The sequence below is a fragment of the Colias eurytheme genome, chromosome 10 (genome assembly GCF_061535395.1).
Source record: "Colias eurytheme isolate Ceu_HAF_F1 chromosome 10, ilColEury1 Martin Lab GWU primary, whole genome shotgun sequence".
NCBI classification, from domain to species: domain Eukaryota; kingdom Metazoa; phylum Arthropoda; class Insecta; order Lepidoptera; family Pieridae; genus Colias; species Colias eurytheme.
In genome coordinates this window covers 8,972,441-8,995,859 of record NC_142989.1, presented here as the reverse complement: position 1 = coordinate 8,995,859, position 23,419 = coordinate 8,972,441, and the positions used below count along the sequence as shown (strand labels likewise).

The window sequence follows — 23,419 nt, the reverse complement described above, 5'->3', positions numbered from 1 at the left end:
ATACGGTCGCGTACCGTTTTACTGATTTGCTGCGGCAACACTCTGTTTTCAGTTTTCATAGTTGACCAGTAGCATACTGACATCTGTTTACTCGTACGCTGTACGAAGTAAATGTGTGTTGTGTCCACACAACACACATTTACGTAATATTCCAATATTACTACGGTAATGTCGTTTATTAGAAGAAAGTGATATGCTATCTGGCATGAGGTCCAGGATAAAACATGTGTGTTCTGACCGGTCAGTAGGATCGGGGCAGTGTAGGCTGAGACAGGATGGATGTTATTTTGACAAAAAAAAAATGAAAATGAATTATCGTAGTAATGTAGTGTGAGATATTATGGCGTACGAGGACGCAAGTATGACTGTATCGGAGATAACTTGTGTAAAGTAAAAGTTTGTAACGTGGATTATTGTAACGTAATGATTTCATTGCAGGAATTGTGCGTGCTATCTGGTTTGCAGTCCACGGTAGTTGAGCCTTTATTTGTGGTGAGCGAGAGTCGTGTCTATGTTATGTGGATGTTGTTGGTGTTCTGTAAGGTCAGTATGGCCGAGCGGTATAGTTGTCTAATCCCTTGATGAAATACCGTAGTGCTGTAAAACAAGAAGGGACGTACGAGGACGTACGATTGTCAGTATGGCCGAGGAGTGGAGAGAGTGGAGAGAGTCGTGAGTTTAGATTTAATATTGTTGTGTAAAAAAAAAAAGAAAAGGAAAAAAAATAATCCTTAAAAAAAAATTATGCAAAAAAATTTATGCAAACAAAATTATTATGCAAAAAAAAATGATACAAAAATATGATGCAAAAAAAAATGATGCAAAAAAGAATGGTGCAAAAAAAGAGAGAGCGAGTTATTGAAGGGAGTCCGGTCCAAGAACTCGGCTATAGGGATTGCAGATCCGGTCTAGCACGCTATAGGGAAATCTGGTCTAGCGCAGTAAGCTAAAGAGATTTCCGGACTGGCACGCTAGAGGGAAATCTGGAGAGATTTCCGGACTGGCACGCTAGAGGGAAATCTGGAGAGATTTCCGGACTAGCACGGTTGCTGAAGGGCTTGCCGGACCAGCACATTGTTTTAATTGTCTTGTTCCCAGGTGTTCAGAAGTCGCTCGAGGACGAGCGTATGTCAGAATGGCCGTGACGGCGCCACCGTCGAAGCTTTAAAAAATAACGAACGGCGAACCGATAAAAAGCAGCGCACGCACGACTCGGGTCATTCGTTCGCCGACCGTTGCCGAGTGCACATCTATTACGTAGTAGCTTACTATAACTTATTTGTGATATTTATTTTATTAGTGGTCATAATTGTAATACCAAGTGATTGTATTAGAAATGACTGTATTGTAAAACTGACATGATTTAAAAGAGCAACTATGGAGTTTCTTGCCGGTTCTTCTCTGTAGATACTGCATTCCGAATCGGTGGTAAATAAAGAAATGTTTGAGTTAGAGGTGTTTCTTTGCTCGATTACCCAACGCAACGCCCACAGCTTGAAAATAGATCCACATTCTACACCTTTCGCCGACATATGTATTACGATTTTAATTTTGTGTTTATATCGCAGCCAACTATATTAATCAGACATTTGATTCAGAGCCTAACCTGTTTATGTACGGTTCTATTACATGTGGTGTAGTGTGTAAAACTCTGAGTAGTGTATATTTTTAATATATTTGCATGTATATTTTTGTGGTTAAAAGATTTTCTTGCAAGGTGAAATAGAGCCACTTCCTCATATTATTCTTGTGTCATTTCCGTCTTATTATGACAAATATTTTTTCTGTTTAATTTTTTTATAATGTTGGTTGTTGTATAATGTATGCAATGCTCAATAATATTTTATATGATCTCGGTTAAAGCCCCTAAGATCATAGCTAATTTATTACGAATGTAAATATAAATTATGCAAAAAATACAAACGAAATATGAGACTTTATTTTTTGTTCCTTATTGCCATAAAGACGAAAGCGTAAGCATAGGAAACTTCCTTAATTTGTATGTTTTTGTTTCAATATTACCTACGTCGTTGAACCGCATCCGCGATGTCTAGTTTTTGCGGATCTTCTAGTTTTTCTATTCATTTAAAATATGTAGTTAAATCACTTATCGTTACCTTATCCTATTGGAAAAATTTTAGCAAATTTTAAAATAAATAACAATATTCTAGAATATGAATGAAAAGTCAAACGAATTTAATTATTCATATATTTACTTGTCACGGTCTCTATATGTGACGTGGTGTAAACAAGTCACATATATAGATTTGAAACGTAAAATAAATAGCACGACACGCGGAACGCGACGCATAATGTAATATTTTATATTTATTTCGTCACAATGTACATACCACCTATATTATAAGCTAATGCCAAATGTGTTGGCATCAAGGTCGATATCGTGAGACGTGTATTGTTTAATTTAACGCATTTATTCAATGTTTTATTTGAAAAAATGCATTTCCATATCGTCTGTAATTAAGGCGTTAATAGGGGCTAGCGACCTTGACGACGATTTACAAGGCGGGATCGGGGGACCGGCGCGAATCTACCGTAGTAAAAGTACGTATAAAAATTATTTAAAATGATATTTGGGTAGGTTTGTTGGATATATAATTTCATAAACACACTGTAAAAATACTACAATAATTGACGTTATATTGACTAAGGCGCTGACTCCACGAGCGAGAGAATCGCGACGAGTCCGCCCTTATATCGTCGGATAATCTCCACGAACGAGCGATAATTCCGCCGCGTATCGTCGCGAGTCGTAACGGAATCGCAGCGTTTCCGCGGCGACTCGTTACGGTATCGCCACGTTTCCTTGAAGAGAACTACGAGAAGACCAGAGGCAACACTGAAATGACGCTGCGTTTGACAGCGCGCCCGCTGCGCGATCGTCGCGAGCGCGCGGCGGGCCCGTTGCTAGTCGCGGCGGGCTAGCGACGATGTAATGACGTTTCGCACGCTCATTGCCACTCGTCGCATCGCGGCGATAATATCGCCGTGTGGAGACGGTTCCATAGAGAGTGTATAGAAATACGTGGCACGACGATAATATCGCCGCGATTTTCTCGCTCGTGGAGTCAGCGCCTTAGCGTTTTGGTTTAAAGTCCAAAAATCTACCTCAGTTCATGATTTTTTTCCAAAAAACCTGATTGTAAAATAAACAAATTAAAACAACCATGCCCTTTATCATATTCGAAACTTTAATATACATTTTTTTTAGATATGTACATTAAGAATCTAAGAAGAAAAACGGTTATAACTAGAGTTAATTTTCGGTATTAAAAGGTCATTCTACCCGATTCACGCCTTAAGTGGCATTACGGGTATTTTGAATACGTCCGTATTAAAAAATTACCTATACTTGATTTATAAACCTGTTATATATATAATTACATAGAAATATTAATTCATGTTTTTTTTATTTTTCCCAAAAAACAAACAATTATTTTTGTAGACATTAATAATTTAATTTTTAATTGGAGATATGATGAGATATTTTTATGATAATTATTTCTAATCTTGTAGATATACTTAGCAACTGATAACAATTAAAAAGGTACCAAATCTGTCTGCGGTTTGTAAAATTTTCCTATTTGAATTGATAAAGGTCAACCTTTATGTCTACGACGCCAATATTTTATCTACTGCTGTGTACATTTTTTGACATTGATTTTCTAACATTCTTCATGAAAAAGATTACACCAGTCCGTTTAAATGCGAAAGAGTGTATTTCGAAACAAACAAATGATAAACATAACTATACCCATTACGCAGTCTGAAAAATCAACATGCATCCACCAGTGATATTTGGGTAAAAGCGAAAATACAAATTTCAATTCTCTATTCAAGCTCTTCAAGTTTTATGTGAACGATGAAAAGCCCTTTCTTTGTTATTAGTTTATCAACTTGGAGCCTTCAGCCGTTTTGATTTGAACATAGATACTTTAGGATTTATTTATATTAGATTAGATTATAACGATATTAGATTTACTATGGATTCAACACATTAATTGAACACCCAACAATGTAGCGTGTAGAATTGTTACGTAAATATGATCGATGAGCCCTAATCTCGTAGGTAATTCGTGAATGCTGAACAGTTTCCGGACCAGCGTAATTGGGCTGACCTCCGAGCCGTGTGACCTTCGCAACTCTTGGTATATACGTGTGTAGAAATACAATCGTGTGGTATCTTCTAGAGAGAGAGAGAATCGAATCAGTATCTTTTAGAGGAAGTGACACATGTTTTATTAATGTATCAATTATCAAACCTTAATTTTTCGTATAAAAGTAGCCGAAAGCTTCAGCTCTAGCTGACAGTAATATGTATAATTATTAATTTGTAAGAAGGAAATTCTTCTCATTGATAAGAGACAATAATATATCTTAGGCCATGGCCCATGACCTCTCAATTGGCCCTAGCCCGTCGTACATACCTATGTACTTCTCGATTTTTTTTAACGATTAGGAATAGTGTAAAGTCCGTATCTCAGGGGAAAGAGATTCCTATATTACGCCTCATATATATGAAAATTTGGTACTAGTACATAATCACACATTCATTTAAATATAAATGTTGTGGTTAATGTTAAATAAATAATTCAGTTAGACGCAAATGAAAACAAAGCAGTGGCCGGGATAGGGGTTCATCAGCCGATAGCGCGGTGAACGTCCTTGAAGTTTGATCGTTTATGTTTCTATATTAATATCGATATAGTGTAATTAATTACAGTCTGTTTCTAATAGAGTATCGATCGATAGAGCAATAATAAAATTAATATTTGTATAAAAATATAAGGACACATGAGAAGTTATGATAGAATTTCTCTGCCCGCACTATGAACCTTACCTGCGTTTTGAACCTTAGTTCGAAGGTTCGAGTTTTTTCCGTTGCATTGATTAGCACCAAATATTTACCTGTGCCACTTTTTCAAGGTATTGCAACAGTTTTAAATTTTTGTACCAAGTTAAAGTTTAAGGCCAGGTCGTGAATTTTTGATGTACATGAAAAAATGTTTATTTATAGACGATAGATTGTAGTTTTATAGAAGTATGGATTCAGAAGAAACTTAAGTTGGATAAAAAATTTTATTTAGCTTTGTTAACGAAAGCTTGTAAAAATCTGAACAAGTATAGCATGGAAGCTAGGACACGGTAGTCTAGTCACATATTTATGGTAAACTAAAACGCAGCATTGTCACGATGCACATTGTGCGTAGTTGCCTAACGTTGTAGCGTCATATCGCAACAATAGAACGCAGAAGGGACGTGAACAATAAGCGTCTGATAATAATATTTTGCTTGTAAACTCAATAAATACAGCCCAGTAGGGCGTTTATAAATAAACTGTTTGTTGTGTGACTGGATACAGATTGCGAGATGTTGACTGTATGCTTTTGGAGGAGCTGCTTTGCTTGCATTTCGTTTGACAGACGATGTTTGATTCTCGCGTGGAGTGTTCTAAATATGTTTGAGAAAATTATTGATCACGTGGGTCTATTTTGTTTTCTAGATATAAGAAAAAATCTATTTGTGATAAATTTAAACTGTTAAAGAAAAAACATTTCATATTCATAATAAAGATGATGAAATACATTATTTCCATAGAACATTTTGGTACCGACTCGTATCAAATTAAATCAACGCAGTACTGATTGTAAATTAATTTCCATTTGAAATAAACCGGCCAGCAATAATTGTATTATTTGTTGAATCTTAGCTCGTGTTTGTTATATGGTAGGGTGCTTTCCACGATACACAATACAAACTTGAGTTCTTTTTAATTTCTTCTTTTATAACATTAAATGCTTTATAAAAAAATCTACTTGAATTTGTGCAAAGACTTGAAATAATTCCAAATGTACCTGGCTGTCAGTAATCCAGGTGATTTTAATGAATAAAGCAGCTTTTGAATGACGAAAAATAAAAAGAATCCTAAGAAATAAGAAATGGGAATGCAGCCGTGTTCCTCTCATATAAAATTGTTCAAATTTACATACGGATTCTTGTATCTATGAAGTTTATTATTAATTTATAATCGTTTGCTATACTTTTATCACTTGCTTGCCGCCTACTATACATAAAACGATGTCGTTGAAAATGAATGAGCCACTTGAAATTAACTATGTATTAGCAATGAATGTAAGATCGTTAATTGCAATTAACATTATCTTCAGATAAGTTTTACTAGACTCAAATTGTAATGCGCCATATTTAAATGGTTTTTACTTTTTTATTCTTAAGATTTCATACCATATTAAAATTCTTAAAAAGAAGGGGAATAAAATCGTCCATAAATGCTTGACTAATAGGCCAGTAGAAATCGACACTAAAAAACCCTAAATTCGCAAAGCACGATGTAGATTTGAATTTTTGGTATGTTGTTTGGATCAGTTAGGGTGATGTAAATCCCAATTTGCAACTTCGAAAAAGTTGTGCTCGCTGCGCACCACGTGATAAACTGCGAAAATTTTGGACTTTTTTCACTTTTTGCTCTAAAAGTCATAAACTATGCGTTTCCGACAAGTATGATTCAGTACATAAATTAAGGTTATTAAATTTGCAACAATTTAAGCCTAACCGCAGCTCTCTAAACCTTATAACGACTAAACTGTGGCCATTCGAAGATGATTCATTTTTACCGAAATATTGAAATTTTTAGTTTTGCTCCCGTTTGAAGCAAAATATTGGCAAAAACCGCTCGTTCTATGAGAAGTTCGTATAATAAAGTTGTAGTGCATTTAATTTTCTTTCATAAGAGCATAGAACAAAGTCTGTGAGACAAATAGTTCACTCACAATATCTGAAAAACAAAAAGAAGGTAGAAATAGATTTTTAAAGAATTGAAACTGAGGGCATATAAAATCATAAAAAGGATAATACTTTTTCATTTGCAGGATAGGTAATTAACAAAATTACAAAGATAATTAAATTTGCAACAATTTAAGCCTAACCGCAGCTCTCTAAACCTTATAACAACTAAGCTGTGGCCTTTCAAAGATAGTCAGTTTTTCCCGAAATTTTCAAATTTTTAGTTTTGCTCCCGTTTGAACCAAAATATTGGCAAAACCGCTCGTTCTATGAGAAGGTCATAAAATAAAGTTGTAGAAAATTTAATTTTGTTAATTACCTATCCTGCAAATGAAAAAGTATTATCCTTTTTATGATTTTATATGCCCTCAGTTTCAATTCTTTAAAAATCTATTTCTACCTTCTTTTTGTTTTTCAGATATTGTGAGTGAACTATTTGTCTCACAGACTTTGTTCTATGCTCTAATGAAAGAAAATTAAATGCACTACAACTTTATTATACGACTTTCTCATAGAACGAGCGGTTTTTGCCAATATTTTGGTTCAAACGGGAGCAAAACTAAAAATTTGAAATTATCGGGAAAAACTGACTATCTTTGAAAGGCCACAGCTTAGTTGTTATAAGGTTTAGACAGCTGCGGTTTGGCTTAAATTGTTGCAAATTTAATTAGCTTTGTAATTTTGTTAATTACTTATACTGCAAATGAAAAAGTATTATCCTTTTTATGATTTTATATGCCCTCAGTTTCAATTCTTTAAAAATCTATTTCTACCTTCTTTTTGTTTTTCAGATATTGTGAGTGAACTATTTGTCTCACAGACTTTGTTCTATGCTCTAATGAAAGAAAATTAAATGCACTACAACTTTATTATACGACCTTCTCATAGAACGAGCGGTTTTTGCCAATATTTTGCTTCAAACGGGAGCAAAACTAAAAATTTCAATATTTCGGGAAAAATGAACCATCTTCGAATGGCCACAGTTTAGTCGCTATAAGATTTAGAGAGCTTTAATTAGGCTTAAATTGTTGCAAATTTAATAACCTTAATTTATGTACTGAATGATACTTGTCGGAAACGCATAGTTTATGACTTTTAGAGCAAAAAGTGAAAAAAGTCCAAAATTTTCGCAGTTTATTATTTGCGTATAATCTTTTTTCCTACTTTCCCAAATTTTGTAATTTTGTTAATTACCTATCCTGCAAATGAAAAAGTATTATTCTTTTTATGATTTTATATGCTCTCAGTTTCAATTCTTTAAAAATCTATTTCTACCTTCTTTTTGTTTTTCAGATATTGTGTGTGAAATATTTGTCTCACAGACTTTGTTCTATGCTCTTATGAAAGAAAATTAAATGCACTACAACTTTATTATACGAACTTCTCATAGAACGAGCGGTTTTTGCCAATATTTTGCTTCAAACGGGAGCAAAACTAAAAATTTCAATATTTCGGGAAAAATGAACCATCTTCGAATGGCCACAGTTTAGTCGTTATAAGGTTTAGAGAGCTGCGGTTAGGCTTAAATTGTTGCAAATTTAATAACCTTAATTTATGTACTGAATCATACTTGTCGGAAACGCATAGTTTATGACTTTTAGAGCAAAAAGTGAAAAAAGTCCAAAATTTTCGCAGTTTATCACGTGGTGCGCAGCGAGCACAACTTTTTCGAAGTTGCAAATTGGGATTTACATCACCCTAACTGATCCAAACAACATACCAAAAATTCAAATCTACATCGTGCTTTGCGAATTTAATGTTAATTTCCACTGGCCTATAAAGTGAATTACTCTTAGAGCGTATACGCACTATGCGGGTAGCCGTCCGGCTGACCGCAAGCACAATTATGTACGTAATATTCATTTCTATGCGCACTGCGATGCGGCTACCGCAGACCGCACAGTGCGCATAGAAATGAATATTACGTACATAATTGTGCTTGCGGTCAGCCGGACGGCTACCCGCAATGCGGCTACCCGCATAGTGCGTATACGCTCTAACTCTTAGACTCATACGTACATCGATATAATTATGAAAAACTTTTTCCAGGCGTTGGCTACATATCCCCAGAGCCAATGTACCCAGACCGTGGCGATATATCAGCCCCCATAGATGCGAGTATATCAATAACAAAGGAGAATAATGCATCCGTATCTCAGGGGAAAGAAATACCTTTATTACGCCTCAGGAATGGCGCCCTGCAAGCCGGACTGAATGAGAGGTTACATCGCATCGTCGCTATGAGAAAGGTTTGTTCATGTTTGTATGAAAAATAAAATCATTGTTTATAAAAAATGTGTAAAGTAAAAAAAATATTACTAGAGACTTGTTATTATTAGGCACTCTTTTTTATGTAGGTAGTAAAAGTAAACAAGAATAATTAGTTCTACCAAATTGAAATTTTGTAATAGCCAAAAGTATTTCACGTTACATTTTTGGTTCGGCTTAAACGATTTGCCTCATTAGCTGTAATTACTAATTACTTAATTAGTGGAATTTTTCAGTTTATTTTCTACTTCTTCTAAACTTTTTTTTGCTCTGATTATTATACATATACCTATTTTTAAATCGATAGAACGGATGTGATATGTCGTCAGCAATAAGTCGTGGGCTTTATTCGATAATGCATTATGCAGCCATTAACAGCGTTTAAAATTGTTTTATTACACTATTACGTGTGTGATTCGATAGCTGCTGTAGCGAATGTTTCAATCTGCATTTGAGATGAATCATCATTCCGTAATTGCATGCTTTAGATGAATGTAAATCAATTATTGATAACGTAAAAGCGATTTGGCATTGCTTTTAAGAGATAATAGTAATTACATATAACAGACCCGATTTTAGTTAATGTTTACATTTATCGACAAATAGACGATAAGAAATGTTATTATTTTGGTATTATGTTACTTATTAATATGTACTTTCATCGGACATAAAAATAATTTTAGAAATGTAATAAATTTCTAAATTTCTAAAATACTAAACATCGTCTGAGATGAGTAATGCCAACTCGGTCTTATATCGTGTAAAATACCCAAGTATTTAAATATTGTATTTAATTATTTATTGTCAATCATTGGACAGACAATGCGCAAATATGGACGCATAGTTGTAAAAAATAAACTTATAATTTTAGAGAATACATTTTCAAATTGGAATTTTACAAGATTGGTTTTAATAGCTTATTTATTTTCCGGTGAATGGATTATAAAACTTAAATAGGTATACTTTGACTTCTTAAATGAACGATTGAAAAAAAAGCAGTGATAATTTTGAATTGATAGAGTTTTATAGCTTTAGACATCAATGAAAAATGTAAAAAGGCGAAAAAGTTGTGTGAATAAATGTTTTAATTTTGTTACTCGTTCACATGAAAAAGCCAACAGATTTTTCAATGTACTAATATAACAAATAAGCTAAAGAAATACTTGATTTTACGTATGGTATAATAATAATAATTTATTACCAGGAAGTGGAAAACAAGCGCAAGACATCATCTCTACAACGTAACGTGGTGTACCCGCTTGCGATGTTATTGCTATTGGCACTGACTACCATCACGGTGTTAATGGTGCTGCAGAATACACTGGAACTGCTGATCGGGATTAAAGCTCTGCCGCTTAGTACCAGAGTGAGTTGGAAATATAATAAAATATGACTGCGTATAAATCACTTTCCCAAGTACCAAGTGCACCTTCCTGTATTCCACACCTTTACTATCTCCACCTGTAACACCATTTATTCGTTTTTTTATGGTAAGTGCATAAGATTAACTCGTCCTAGAATACTTTGTTGATATCAATACACTGAATACATAAATACACAGAATATATGCAGATGCATTCTTCGCATTATGCCTTGACACCATTACTATACAAATCTAGGTGTATCTCACGGTTACCGTGAATATATTAATTTCTGTAAAAGTCATCTCATATTATTATTCTATTACGATATCCAAAGCTTCGGTAAAAACTCGATAAGCATTTTTATGCCTTCCTTTTGACGTGACAACGTCTTATAATTCGATATAGCCGGCTGCACGCACGAAAAAACATGACTCATGCGGCGTTACCTCGCTCTGAGGCGTTCCATGTAAGACTTGAAGTGCAAGCGAGAGCGCGGAAAGAGCGACAAAGAAGCACAATCGGACGTTGTCACGTTCAACTATCGTCAGTAAACCGACTTTACAGACAACCAATTTTTTTTCTACCATATGGTCTAACACCTTACCTATATATTTTCAGCAATTCACGCTAGGCATAGCGTCGCTATCAAAGCTTGGTTGGGCGGGGGCCACATTAGAAGCATTTCTAATACTATACTTACATGCGGCATCGCTTACCGGCCTCAGTACGCCGATGAGCGCTTTGCGAGTATTGCCCAAGACGAGACGGACACCTTTAACAAGGATTATTGCATTGTGTGCGGTCCTATTGGCGCATTCTACTGCACAACCTTTGCTGGTTAAGATCCTTGGTGAGTTCTTATTGTAATTAAGTGAAATTTGTATGAAAATAATGATTTGGTTGGTTTCCGCAGTTTGCAGAAAATTGTGCCGTCATAGACATATTTGACAAATATAAACGGCTATAAATTTTGATTTGACCTTTAATGTACCTATATGTTCGGAAAGGGCAAATAATTTACAGATAATATGGGAATGTTTTTTTGCAAAATTTTTAACAAGATTAGGAAAATTTATAATTCAATCTAGCGTTATCAGAAGCAGGATTTGATAAATAGGATTACTACTTTTACATCCTGTACTTCACTTGAAGATTATTCTTTATAAACACATATGATATTCCATTCTTTTTATTTTGTACGTATACACACCACCGAAAATGTCAAAAAATTGTATAAATTTTATCATTCATAATTATTAAGTCATCAAAACACAATTACCCAGTCAAGTAATAACCATCACTACGAACCCAGTATTCCAAAAGTGCCAAATAAAACATTCTATATAACACCCGCAGGCATCACAAACTTCGATTTACTCGGCGATTTCGGCCGCATCGAGTGGCTCGGCAACTTTCGCCTAGTGCTGCTATACAACGCGATATTCGCTGCCACGGTCACACTGTGCCTCGTGAACAAGTTCACGGCGAGCGTGCGCCGCGAGCTGTACAACAGGTTGGTGGAGAACGTGAATATGGTCGCGAGATGCGTGTCGTTTCTGAGCAACTAATGTGCTGGTAAAGGGGGGGGTGATTACTAGTTGTCAGGGAAAGTTAACTTTAGGCTTGTAGGGCTATATAACGTGATATAAGAGTAATAAGCGGGGTAGAAGGGGGGGATGGCTCATGGAGAAAGTTAGCTTCCGGATAGTCCTGTTGTATAGCGCGGTATTCCCGGCCATAGTAACACTATGCCTCGTCATAAAGGTAGTTTACTATCTAGGTGAAGTTAATATTTTGTCATCTATCATATGGGTTTGGTTACACGGTTATTCCCCACGCTTTATATGCTTAACATATTAGAGGAAATGTTAGCAGTACGTAAGAAAATTTTTTCTTGTCTGATTGCGCACTGTTTTTACAAAAGTATAGGCACGGTATTCTGTAAAGCACAATAATTCCCTCCTCAGGAATCAGTTGAGAGAAATTTTAAGTAATTTAAAACGCATATATTTAATTATTTTGTTATAGATACATGATAGACGATAGATACATGATGGCGATTTGTAAATTGTTACGCAATTCATGTTTGACCATCAAAATGTCCCATTAAGTAAAATGATAAATAAACTGCGTTTTAGATTTCTAAAAAATGAATTACGAGAGAATATCAGAGTGGATATTTGGTTGAAAACTCGTGCGGTTTACTTCTAAATTACGTGTAAGTTGTGTGTGTGTGTAATGACAGAATTTGTAATGCATCTACTACTATATAGATCAGTCAGAATCGACATTGAAAATCGAGAATTTAACAATAATTCCAAAAGTTTTCAAACTTCGGTCAAGTGAATGGTACATTGGGACGACAATAAATCTCATTTTGCAACCTTGTCCGCAGTCCGGAACATTGTTAAAATTGCAATTAAATTATTTTTTTGCTGTATGGTCGTGAAAAAAATTCCAAAAGTTCTGCAAACTTGGGGAAGTTTTCGATATAATATTTCATATCACGTATTAAATTTGCAATCAATCTAAGTGTACGGAACATTGTTAAAATTGCAATTAAATTATTTTTTGCTGTATGGTCGTGCAAAAAAATTCCAAAAGTTCTGCAAACTTAACACAGATATCGGAAATATATACCGAACGGTTGTATAAATTTGCAACCTTTTTCGTTGACCGGAACATGTTTATTTATAATTATTTTTAATTCGTGGTCATTTTTTCGAGTAAGGTGGTCTCGGAATAATTACAAAAGTTTTGGAACTTGGTTGCAAACTTCGAAAACATCTATTCTGGTGCATTTACAAATTTGCAACCTCATTCAGTTTAATAAAAAAAAAAATTAATATTCAATATTAAAAGATGTTCCGTACACTGAGATTGGTTGCAAATTTAATACGTGATATGAAATATTATATCGAAAACTTCCCCAAGTTTGCAGAACTTTTGGAATTTTTGTCAGGACCATACAGCAAAAAATAATTTAATTGCAGTTCCGGACTGCGGACAAGGTTGCAAAATGGGATTTATTGTCGTCCCAATGTACCATTCACTTGACCGAAGTTTGAAAACTTTTGGAATTATTGTGAATTGAATGTCTAGACTGACTGGAGTATATAATGGTCCTTATGCACTTGTAATAAATGTCTGGATTATTTTATGAAATGTCATGAATTTTTTGTTGCCTTTTCCAGTTTGATAGTGAATAATGACATATTTGTGTCCTGCTTTGTTGTTTTTAGGTTCTTGAGATCTTCCAATATGTAAGTTGGTTGACTACATCGTGATTTTATTGTGCTCTTTGATAATATCTAATGGTTGCCATATTTTAGACTTAAGTCTAATCACTATAATTTTGGTTGTGATGTAGTGCACTATTTCTTCTTGTTTTTTTTTTACGGCTCTTTCGTATTAGTAAGCCTAAATAGTTGATTCCCAGAGCATAATATCATATTATGTATGAATTTTAACTCTAATGAGCAAGACGAAATTACTCTGTAGTATTTTTTTGTATGAAATTTAACACTATACTTGGTTGTGAAAATATTTTCAAAGTTTTCTTACGGTGAATGTATATGTTTATGTATTTCTATGCTTTTCTTATACAAATATTAAATTATTGAATTCAATGTATGACTGTCGAGATTGTGTTAAAATTATGGTCCTTTTGCGATCTTATAAAACCGCACGAGTTACTTAGCATTGGATAGTTTAAAAATACCTTATTATAATAATGATATTAAACAAATGAATAATAGGTATGAACGCCATAATATTGTGTTTTGTTAATTTTATAAGTAAGAAGTATCTTCTATTGTACCAATTGTATTTTTAGAATACAGACTACAGTAGTTTATAAAATATGAAACAAATTATGATTGTTGATAATTTGTAGATTGTAACTGCCTATAAATAATCTGCATTTATTTAAGATGAAATTATTTGTATAATGTATTTAATTTTATGTTTAGATTTAATGTAAATTTGTGGGTTTTGTGGAAAGACGCCAGCATTTTATTGTTCTTTTAACCAATGAGACTGAATTCGTTAACTAGAGAAAATTAATAACGTGAGATTATTTATTTGCTGTGTCTAGTATCGTGAGTGTTTGGATGTTATTGGTTTATGTTTATTTCTAATTGGATATTAAGATGCCATGACAGTGTTCATCATATTATGAATATAATCTATGTATGAGCTAATAATTAAAACATATAAAAGACATTTTTAAGACTGCTACATTATAATTCTCATTGCGTTTCTAACAATAATTAATTATATTTCATTATATTTTCATAATTCATTTTATTCTAATATTATTTGAATGAGGCAGCTATTGTATGAATTTGCCTATAAAATATGAATTGTGCAGGTATGATCTTAACATTTGACAATCTAGATATAATAGTCTACGCTCTATAATGCTTTAAAATTGAAAGTTATGCAAATTAAGAATGTTAAAAACTAGAGGCTTAGTTATATTTTCTAGTCGTAGTGGATCTCTTGATATCATTGACATGTTGATGGATCATTGTACTAAACGCATCCTCATTGGCACTAACATAAGGCTATGAAAATGTTATTTGTATTATAATAGTGAAAAGAAACATGTAGGACTTATGTAATGTGTTCGGAAATAAATAAAAATGATTGTGGTCCTTTTTTACCTTTAAATACCATTCCACTGCAGTCCTACATTGTGTTCCTTTTAAATGTCAATATTTCGAGTTTCACTTCCATTTTATAAAGCATCACGTGAACTATATGAATATAATAAATTAGAACATTAAAATTATTTTTAATAAAAAAAATGTGTCTGAATAAATTATAAAGTATATCTTTGAAATACAATTTATAACATTCTGTTTGTTGCAATCTCAATTTATCATAAAGTTTTTTATTACAAATAGAGATCCCGCATGATTGCATATACATCACAGACATGTATATATATTGAAAGATATAATATAACTGCACACATTTTGCCTAATGTATTAGATAATTGCTAAAATAAGTAAAATTAATTAATAATAGTAGAAGTGATGGATTATAAATAATTTTATATTTGTGACTCATATCTAAAATATCTGATTTATTTTCCATTTGTTCCTAAAATACGACAAAAAATAAAAATAAACAGTAGCACTAGAAAATTACTATGTTCAAATACATATTAATATGATATCGATTGTTATATTACAGATAAGAAATATGTTAAAAAAATGTATATGTTAAAGTGGTGCTAGTTGCATAGCGAGTAAAATAAAAATAGTAAAACCACTATAGAATAAATGAATTTAGTTTTGTAGGGGTTGCTCGTGTGTGGATTCTCAAAATGTGTAGTAATTGTAATGGTGTGTGATTTTATACCTTTGTATTATCCTGTACCAAATGTTGAGATTGCATTTGAAAAATATATCATTAAATAAATTAAATGTTGCTTTTATTTATACCCTCAATAGATATAGAAGAAATAATTTTTCAATGTTGCCTTATTGCTTGCTTTTCATTAATTTCATGTTTCATCACAAGGTTTGTTACTAATCTATCATCTTTAACAATATTCAACTGAAAGATATCTTATAGAAATAAATACATTCATTCATATATTACAAGTAATGAAAATTGAAATCTATATTTTGGAACATAAATGATATTGAATCACGAAACATGGCAAGTCCATAATAATTTGTAAAAATTATTCAGTCTCGTTAGGTCAAAGTAAATATTGTGGTTGGCATTTTTGATGTGTCGTTAACATAATAGAACAGATATAAAAAATACTGTCAAAATTCAGTAACACATGATACACATCCTCCTCTTTTGAAGTCAGTTTAAAAAAAAAAAGAATTGTGCTGCTTTAATGAATTCTAGCAGCTCAAAGATATAGGTACATATTTAGGTTTAGGGAAGGAGATAGTCTATGGCGGGGCAGGGGCTTGAAATATATTAAAATTATACATATAAGTAGAACAAATCTTTGACAGGAAGATACCTACCAAAAAAGTTACACATGCATTGCTGTGCAAGAAATTGCTTGATGCATAATGCCATAAAGATTTGTTCTACCTATACAGGAAATAATTCACAGGATAATGCAAAAAACTATACTATCAAAGGATTAAAGATTAAAAATAGCATTTAAAGGTAAAAATAGATTAGATAAGGAGGGATACAACTTGTTACTGTCACACTTACCCTGTTATATTTGAATCAGAAGTATTGAAACATAAATATGAGATCCATCTTTCATTATCTAGGAAATTTAATTTTAACAACAATGCCAAAATAGGTATAAAGCAATAAGCTATATCGTAGGTCACCTTTCTTCTCAAATTTCTCATCAATAATTATATTTAATATATTTATATTTTATTTGTTTGTTCAGATTGAAATGGATCCCAGATCTCTTCACAGTACCTGATGAAACACCACAGAACATATCAAGAAGTTCCAGAATGTCCATGGACAGATCAGTTATTGTTGATAAGACTGAATTAAATCAAAACACGCTAGATAAAGAGAAATCTGACTAGTTTTTAGTACAATATTACTTTGAAAATGTAATAAAATTTATAATGATATGTTGTAAGTTTATATTGTGCCGAAGTTCAATTTATTTATTGACGAGAATAAAATATTAAATGATATAAAGTTCCTATATTCTGTATTTTTTATTTCCTAGATTCTCAACAATGTTACAGAAATGTCTATCTGACCAACAATTTAACTACTTGTAACTAAAACTGTTGTAAAAATTGTAATTGTATTGAAGGAAAAAACTAAAGAGTACCTAATCTAAGTTGTTGAGCCTTTGAAGGGATGAATTATTTTACCTTAACACTTTCATTATTTTTTATTTGAAACAATGACAATACATCAATTTATCCCTTCTCTCATCCCTTATCAGCTACTTACATAGGCATAAAGAAACACAGATGTAAATTCTCACCTTAATATTTTTGATTTATAAATGAAACACCTTGTTCATTCCTCCATTTTTTTATTCTCATCATCCAAAACTTTAACTTCTAAATAATATTTGCCTAATTTTCTTCCACGTGATCTAAGGATAAGTTTCCGAGCATTATTCCTAATCACTTCTAAACTCTCATTAGTGTTAAGTCCGAAAATAAATCCAAGGTTTATGACATCATGTACACTTCTTATTTGCAAATGATTTTCGGCACAGCTAGTGAGGATAATACCCTTTGATTTTCCAACAGCGTGATAATTGTGTGCTGTACTTATTATATTTTTCCGTGCTGTTGAATCTTTTATCGCGGGAGAGTACATTAACTCGAAAAACATACCGCGTTCTATTGCTTGTCGGTAAAGTTTACGACTTACTTTGAACGGTATTCTGCCTTCTGGGTCAAAGGTTATAATATCTACATCTAAAGTACTGCATGCATACTGAAATGCCTGAAGTGTTTTAGGCACAACTGCTACAATGTCATACCTTTTCAAATTTTCTGACTGATTCAACTTAATAGCAACACTAGTTTCAGAAAACGCTATCGTGATTCTTTGTAATATATTCAGGGTTTTACTTGAATCTTTAGGTATATCTATCGGTGGAGGAAAACAATCTTTCTTCTCTTTAGGGTCGCCTTTCTTCTTTTTCTTTTTTGGTTCCTCATCACAGTCATCAAAGAAGGTGTTGATTGCTATCGTATCAAAACCAAGTCTTTCAAAAAGGTATAATTTACTTAAATCATATTCTTTACCTATCGATAGATCGCAAAAACCCCAATCGTTTACTGTCATTGTAATAAATTAAAAAATAGTTAAATTAAAATTATTGAAAATGTCATGTCCATGTGTTTATTCACAAATTCTGCATGGCTGTTTCACAGACTTCACTCAGTGTCACAATAATGTCAAACAGTGAAAGATGTTATGACAGCTATATACTCGTTCAAAAATTACTGGATACCGAATAAAAATATGTCGAAGACCATAATCGATTTAAAATCGATTTCAAATCTGGAGTTTGAAATAAATATACAACCTGTTGGAAAGGCTTAATTAAAAAAGAAACATTACATAACGTCAATATATCAACATATTTAAATGTTAGCAATACGAGTTTTGCAAAATATATAATATTTTATGTTGTTGTTTAAATTCAAAATATGGTGGCACGAATTGTTATAGCAGGTGAATCACAGTGTGATGTCTTTGCCCAAATTTGCCTAATAGCAAATTTTTTGTCTCAAAATCTTCCCAGTTTTTGTTATGAAAGAATTGAAAAACCTGTGTTGGAATGGAAGGTTTGCAAGTCAAGTATTTTTAAACCGCTTTTTAATTTGTTACTTTTCACACAAATGTATGTGTTTCTTTTAGGCATGGCTCTGTAAAATTAATCAAAAAAATAAATGGCATCATACTGGCTCTCCGCTTGTATGGAAAGAATTATTAACAACAGGAAGTAAGCCGTTGTATATTGGAGGAGCACCTGAATTTATGGATTATTGCAATTCATATTATGATTTAGATGTGTTTATGACTTCCGATACATATGAAAACTTGGTATCGAACTACAGACAATTTTACAAACGAATTAAACAAGAAAATAAAACTAAATCTAAGAATGAAGTTGAATTCGATCTAGAAGAAGAACCTAATAAAAATTCATATGTCATATGTATTACCGGTGCAGGAAATCCTATTGCCATGCATATAATTTCTGGTCTACTTGAAACAACCTTCGATGATAAAAGTATAAGCAAGATTTACATCTACGATGGCAAATGTTTACCTTCATTTATGGAGTTTGTTGAACGTGAATGTAGTTATATTGGAACAAATTACCCTCCCAGAGTAGTAAAATATGTTGATAAAATTGGGGTTGCTCTTACAAATACTGATGTTCTTATTGTTTTAGACCATGTCCCGTTAAGGTAGGTATACAAAGTAAGTAGCTTAGGTTGTTTTTACATTTGTATTCTATTTAGTTATTAATTTAACAATGGTAAAATTTTGTAGTGATACAATGTCGATAGGGGGATGGCTATATGAGAATAAAAAAGTAATGGAGAAAATTGCATTAATGATAAACGCTTCAGCTTCACAGACAATGAACGTTATTCTTCCTAATTTAGGACCTGCTTGTTTTAATGCAACAATTTTAGCCCAATCTATAACACACATTAACAAACACCATATCGTCGTTGCTACATCAGATTTGGGTATGGAAGTAGCACCTATAATTGCAAAGATAGCTGAAGTGCCAATGAGAAATATGTTTTGCCCTCCGGTTTGGGGATTCGTTGGAATTAATCATTTAATAGATATTAATAATACAGTTCATAAATATAATGGATTTGATCCCTATAGCAGATACACAAAAGTTCGAAATTCAAGCTTGTGCATTGGGACACTAACACCTGAGATGAGAACACTAGAATATCTTTTATATTTTGATCAATCTCTATGGAACAAAATTGCTGATGAAAAGGTAAAACCTCAAAATTGACAGTTAGCAATTAAATTGATTGGAAAGTAAAAAAAGGTATTATTTTCTAGGCAAAAGGTGCGCAAATTCAGACCTTTTTAAATAAAAGTACAGCTATTATTGACTTGCTCAAAATAGGTCTATTTGATAGTTATCCTCAAGATGTTATAGTTAATATTGGAATACGATGTGATGGTAAACTGTTAAGTTTATGCTATATTTTTAAATACATATATAGATTTTGTAATAATGGTTTTTCCTTTAAGGATCGTTTGGATTACATTTTGATGGATATTTTTCTCAACCATGCCGCTACGTAAATGGTATTTGGAAGCCAGCAAAGCATTATATGCTCCCCAAAGACCGTGAAATAAATATCAAATATCTGGAGGATATAGCTAAGTTTTGCATGAAGTTGCAAAAAAATGACTTACCTCCTATTATTCCAAGAAAGATATGTGTATGTAAACCAAAATATTTCAAGAAGAAGAAAGTTTGGTAAAACTTGTCAAAAAACACAGATAGATAACTAAACTATATTAAACTAGTGGTCTACTGTGGTGGTCTACGTCAGCTTCGCTCGTGGTACATACATACATAGTATAAAGAGAACGTACACTGTGATACATAGCCCATATTATTTAGGTAAGATTACGTTAGAAATTCAAAACCAACGGTGAAAGATTTTTTTTAAATCGGTTGAGCACTGGAGATGAACGCGCCGTCAACCATTAACAACAAACAAACTCTTTACCATAATACTATTATTAGAACATTATGAAGTAAAGATCATTAATAATATGGTTAAACTTGGTATATAAAATCACACTCCTACACGATAGCAGTAATCGCGATTAATCGATTATTGTTATATCGAATAGTATCGATTCTCCCGTTTCTAAACAGAACCTGTAAACAGAATATTACAACACTAGTACTAGATGGAACGTTGCCGTCGATTGTCGAGTAGATATTGCGCTTACATTTATGTTTTGAAGAGAGATGTTATGACGAGTCTTTGTTTCCGAAAAAGTACTGTTTTTTTTAAAGTTACAAGTCAAATAATGTGAATAATCGCGTACATTAATATTACGCGATTGCACCTCAATGTATTTTTCCAAAGTATGATCGTGCCAATAGGAGTTAGTATAATACTTAGGTGTTCATATTGGTTAAGTTCTGTGAATCTTGTGCCAATAATGAGATAGTGGAGTGCCGTGATGTGGTTGTGGAACATGTGGGGAGTGGTGTGGATCGTCGAGGTGCTGGCGCTCGTCGTGGGGGTTGGCTCGACGCCTTTGGAGCCAGGGCTGCCGCCGTCGCGAGGTGAGACAAGGCCTTGCCACCTACACAATTGAAAGCTTGCTTACCCAATAAACTGCATGCGCTACATTTTTATGCTTATTTTACTTGGCCATTTAAAAACTTTATTGTTTTTGTTGAAATAAAATCTTAAACTTTTGTTGTTTCTCTTATTATCTTCTTTCTTTTATTTCTGTACTGACCCATCCTGTAGAAGCACAATCTAACTTTAATGATAACAGTCAATGTTATGTATAAAGTTTTTTTTCGTTATAATTAATTAAAAAAATTTTAAAAAAAGTATGTTAAATTGTATATTTCTTTTCTTCAGTTATTCCATTACCACTTCATTCATTGATTATGGTCTTTCACATATTAAAGTTTTGAAATATGCCCAAGCGGCCCGATCGGTCCCAGACACAATAGATTTTCTATTGTGTCTATGGTTCTGGGGCCTGAGTTTTTTTTTTAATTATTGTTCACATTTTCATTTACAACATGTGCTGGATTACGGCTCAGCTAAACAAGCAGCTAGGCAAGAATGGAACTAAACCCTCAAATCCTTTTATCTGTATAATAATCTGCATCTGCAAGTTATGCTGCTACATATTTCATACAATCTCTCTAGATAGATTCAAGATATTATAATCTATTTTCAACATTTCATACCAATGTAATGATTATTTTTGTTTAATTAAGTTAAATACAAAATAAACATTCATATTTAAAAGTTAAATGTCTATTAAACAAGACGTCTTGTACACGTGGCTATGAATCGTTACTATGTTCAGGAAGCCGTTTTTTTCAAACTCAAACTCAAACATTTATTTATTCAATTAGACTTCTTCTAGAAGCACTTTTGAAACGTCATTACATATTTTTAACATTTACCATAACATTTTCAATACCAAGAATAGCCAGAAAGAAGCCCTGATTATACTTTTTCATATGAAATAATAATAAAGTTTAAGTTTACAACAAAATTGTATAATTCTATAAAGAATATTTTATTATGAAATTGTTTACACTGCCTGACAAATAAAAAAAAAATCTTGAGAATCGAGCAAATAAACACTTCATCATTTATAGCATCCGCACACAAATGAAGTTATACTCCAAAAATAACATTTAAAATAGCAACCATGATACTATTCGTCTTGTGTGAGGTACCAAGTGGCTATTAAGTCACAATTATTTGTTTAAAGCCACTTTTGTAACTTCTGAACGTAGAATGTAGAACAAAGCAAGTAATTTTTAACTTTAAAGTGTTGTACGACAAAGTTAAGACAACTTTATAGTTTTTTTTAATGACTTATAATGTTCATAAGCTTTAAATTATGTTATTTTTATCGGATGATCATCTAACAGTAACATTCCCATTCAAAAGTTTATGGGTCAAAAAATATATGAAATTTAATTTAATTAGTAAACATACCAAATTATTGGTATGTTTACTTAGCTGATAATTTACTTAAAGAATTTCTGATATAAACTCTAAATGGCATACATATTTATTTACAAGTATTATTTTCCTCCCCACACTTTGTTGATGCAAAAGCTCCACTTAGAAGTTAGAGTCAGTATTCAGCCAGTATTTTATTTTCATCTAACAATTTTTTTAAATTATGCAAGTTAGTTACCTTATAAAGTGGAATAGAAAAATCATGTTTTTAAAAGTAATCAGGGACAGGTTATTTGCAATAGGTACTCATATGTAAACAGTATAAAAAAAGGTATTGCTAATGAATATTAATCGTGGAATACTAAATATACTTTGAGCATAACAATTTTTGTTAAATGATTTATTTATGTGTGGGTTGGTATTTTTTTTAGTCAAGTGCTAATAGGATTTTTTATTGTATGTTCTGACTTGTACCCGATATTTTGATAATTGGAAGCTAAATAAACACAACAGCTTTAAAAAAATGCTAATCTTTAATTCATTCAACAGCTTTTTTTTATAGCTTTTTGCATTTCATTAGAGGTTATTTTGTTCTACCTGTAAGAGGACATGTAATTATACAAATTACAAATGTTATTAGAAGAAGAATTTGAATGATTATTTCGTTTGAATAAATACAAACAAAGTCACAAAATGCCGCTCAATCGATTCTATAGTTGAGTACATAGTACATAACATACCTATATCAATTTATCCCTTGGGATCTTGGGATAGAAAATCATCAATCTTTATGATTTATTAAGT

General features: G+C 32.5%; 4 protein-coding genes across 4 annotated transcripts in view; 3 read left to right on the top strand and 1 right to left on the bottom strand.

The window, feature by feature from the left end:
* The window catches only part of lili (LMBR1-like protein lilipod), a 28,932-nt gene extending 11,820 nt beyond the window's left edge, over positions 1–17,112 (top strand). Inside the window, exons 6-10 of the mRNA XM_090106308.1 lie at positions 8,869–9,068; positions 10,292–10,453; positions 11,070–11,301; positions 11,808–11,964; positions 16,840–17,112. Of these exons, the coding sequence (XP_089962434.1) occupies positions 8,869–9,068; positions 10,292–10,453; positions 11,070–11,301; positions 11,808–11,964; positions 16,840–16,987 (899 nt within the window). The 3' untranslated portion in view covers positions 16,988–17,112. The remainder of the gene's footprint in view (positions 1–8,868; positions 9,069–10,291; positions 10,454–11,069; positions 11,302–11,807; positions 11,965–16,839) is intronic.
* Positions 17,113–17,423: 311 nt separating this feature from the next.
* Positions 17,424–18,300, bottom strand: Rpp30 (ribonuclease P protein subunit Rpp30). Its single transcript, XM_090106311.1, has one exon. It carries the CDS (start codon positions 18,219–18,221, stop codon positions 17,439–17,441), a length of 783 nt encoding a protein of 260 aa, XP_089962437.1. The 5' UTR covers positions 18,222–18,300; the 3' UTR covers positions 17,424–17,438.
* Positions 18,301–18,589: 289 nt separating this feature from the next.
* LOC149905355 (putative malate dehydrogenase 1B) lies at positions 18,590–20,413 on the top strand. The gene is made up of 5 exons (XM_090106310.1): positions 18,590–18,727; positions 18,801–19,357; positions 19,443–19,914; positions 19,983–20,106; positions 20,178–20,413. Exons 1-5 carry the CDS (start codon positions 18,590–18,592, stop codon positions 20,411–20,413), a joined length of 1,527 nt encoding a protein of 508 aa, XP_089962436.1.
* Positions 20,414–20,848: 435 nt separating this feature from the next.
* Positions 20,849–23,419, top strand: part of LOC149905353 (uncharacterized) — a 117,095-nt gene continuing 114,524 nt past the window's right edge. Inside the window, exon 1 of the mRNA XM_090106113.1 lies at positions 20,849–21,237. Within this exon, the coding sequence (XP_089962239.1) occupies positions 21,132–21,237 (106 nt within the window). The 5' untranslated portion in view covers positions 20,849–21,131. The remainder of the gene's footprint in view (positions 21,238–23,419) is intronic.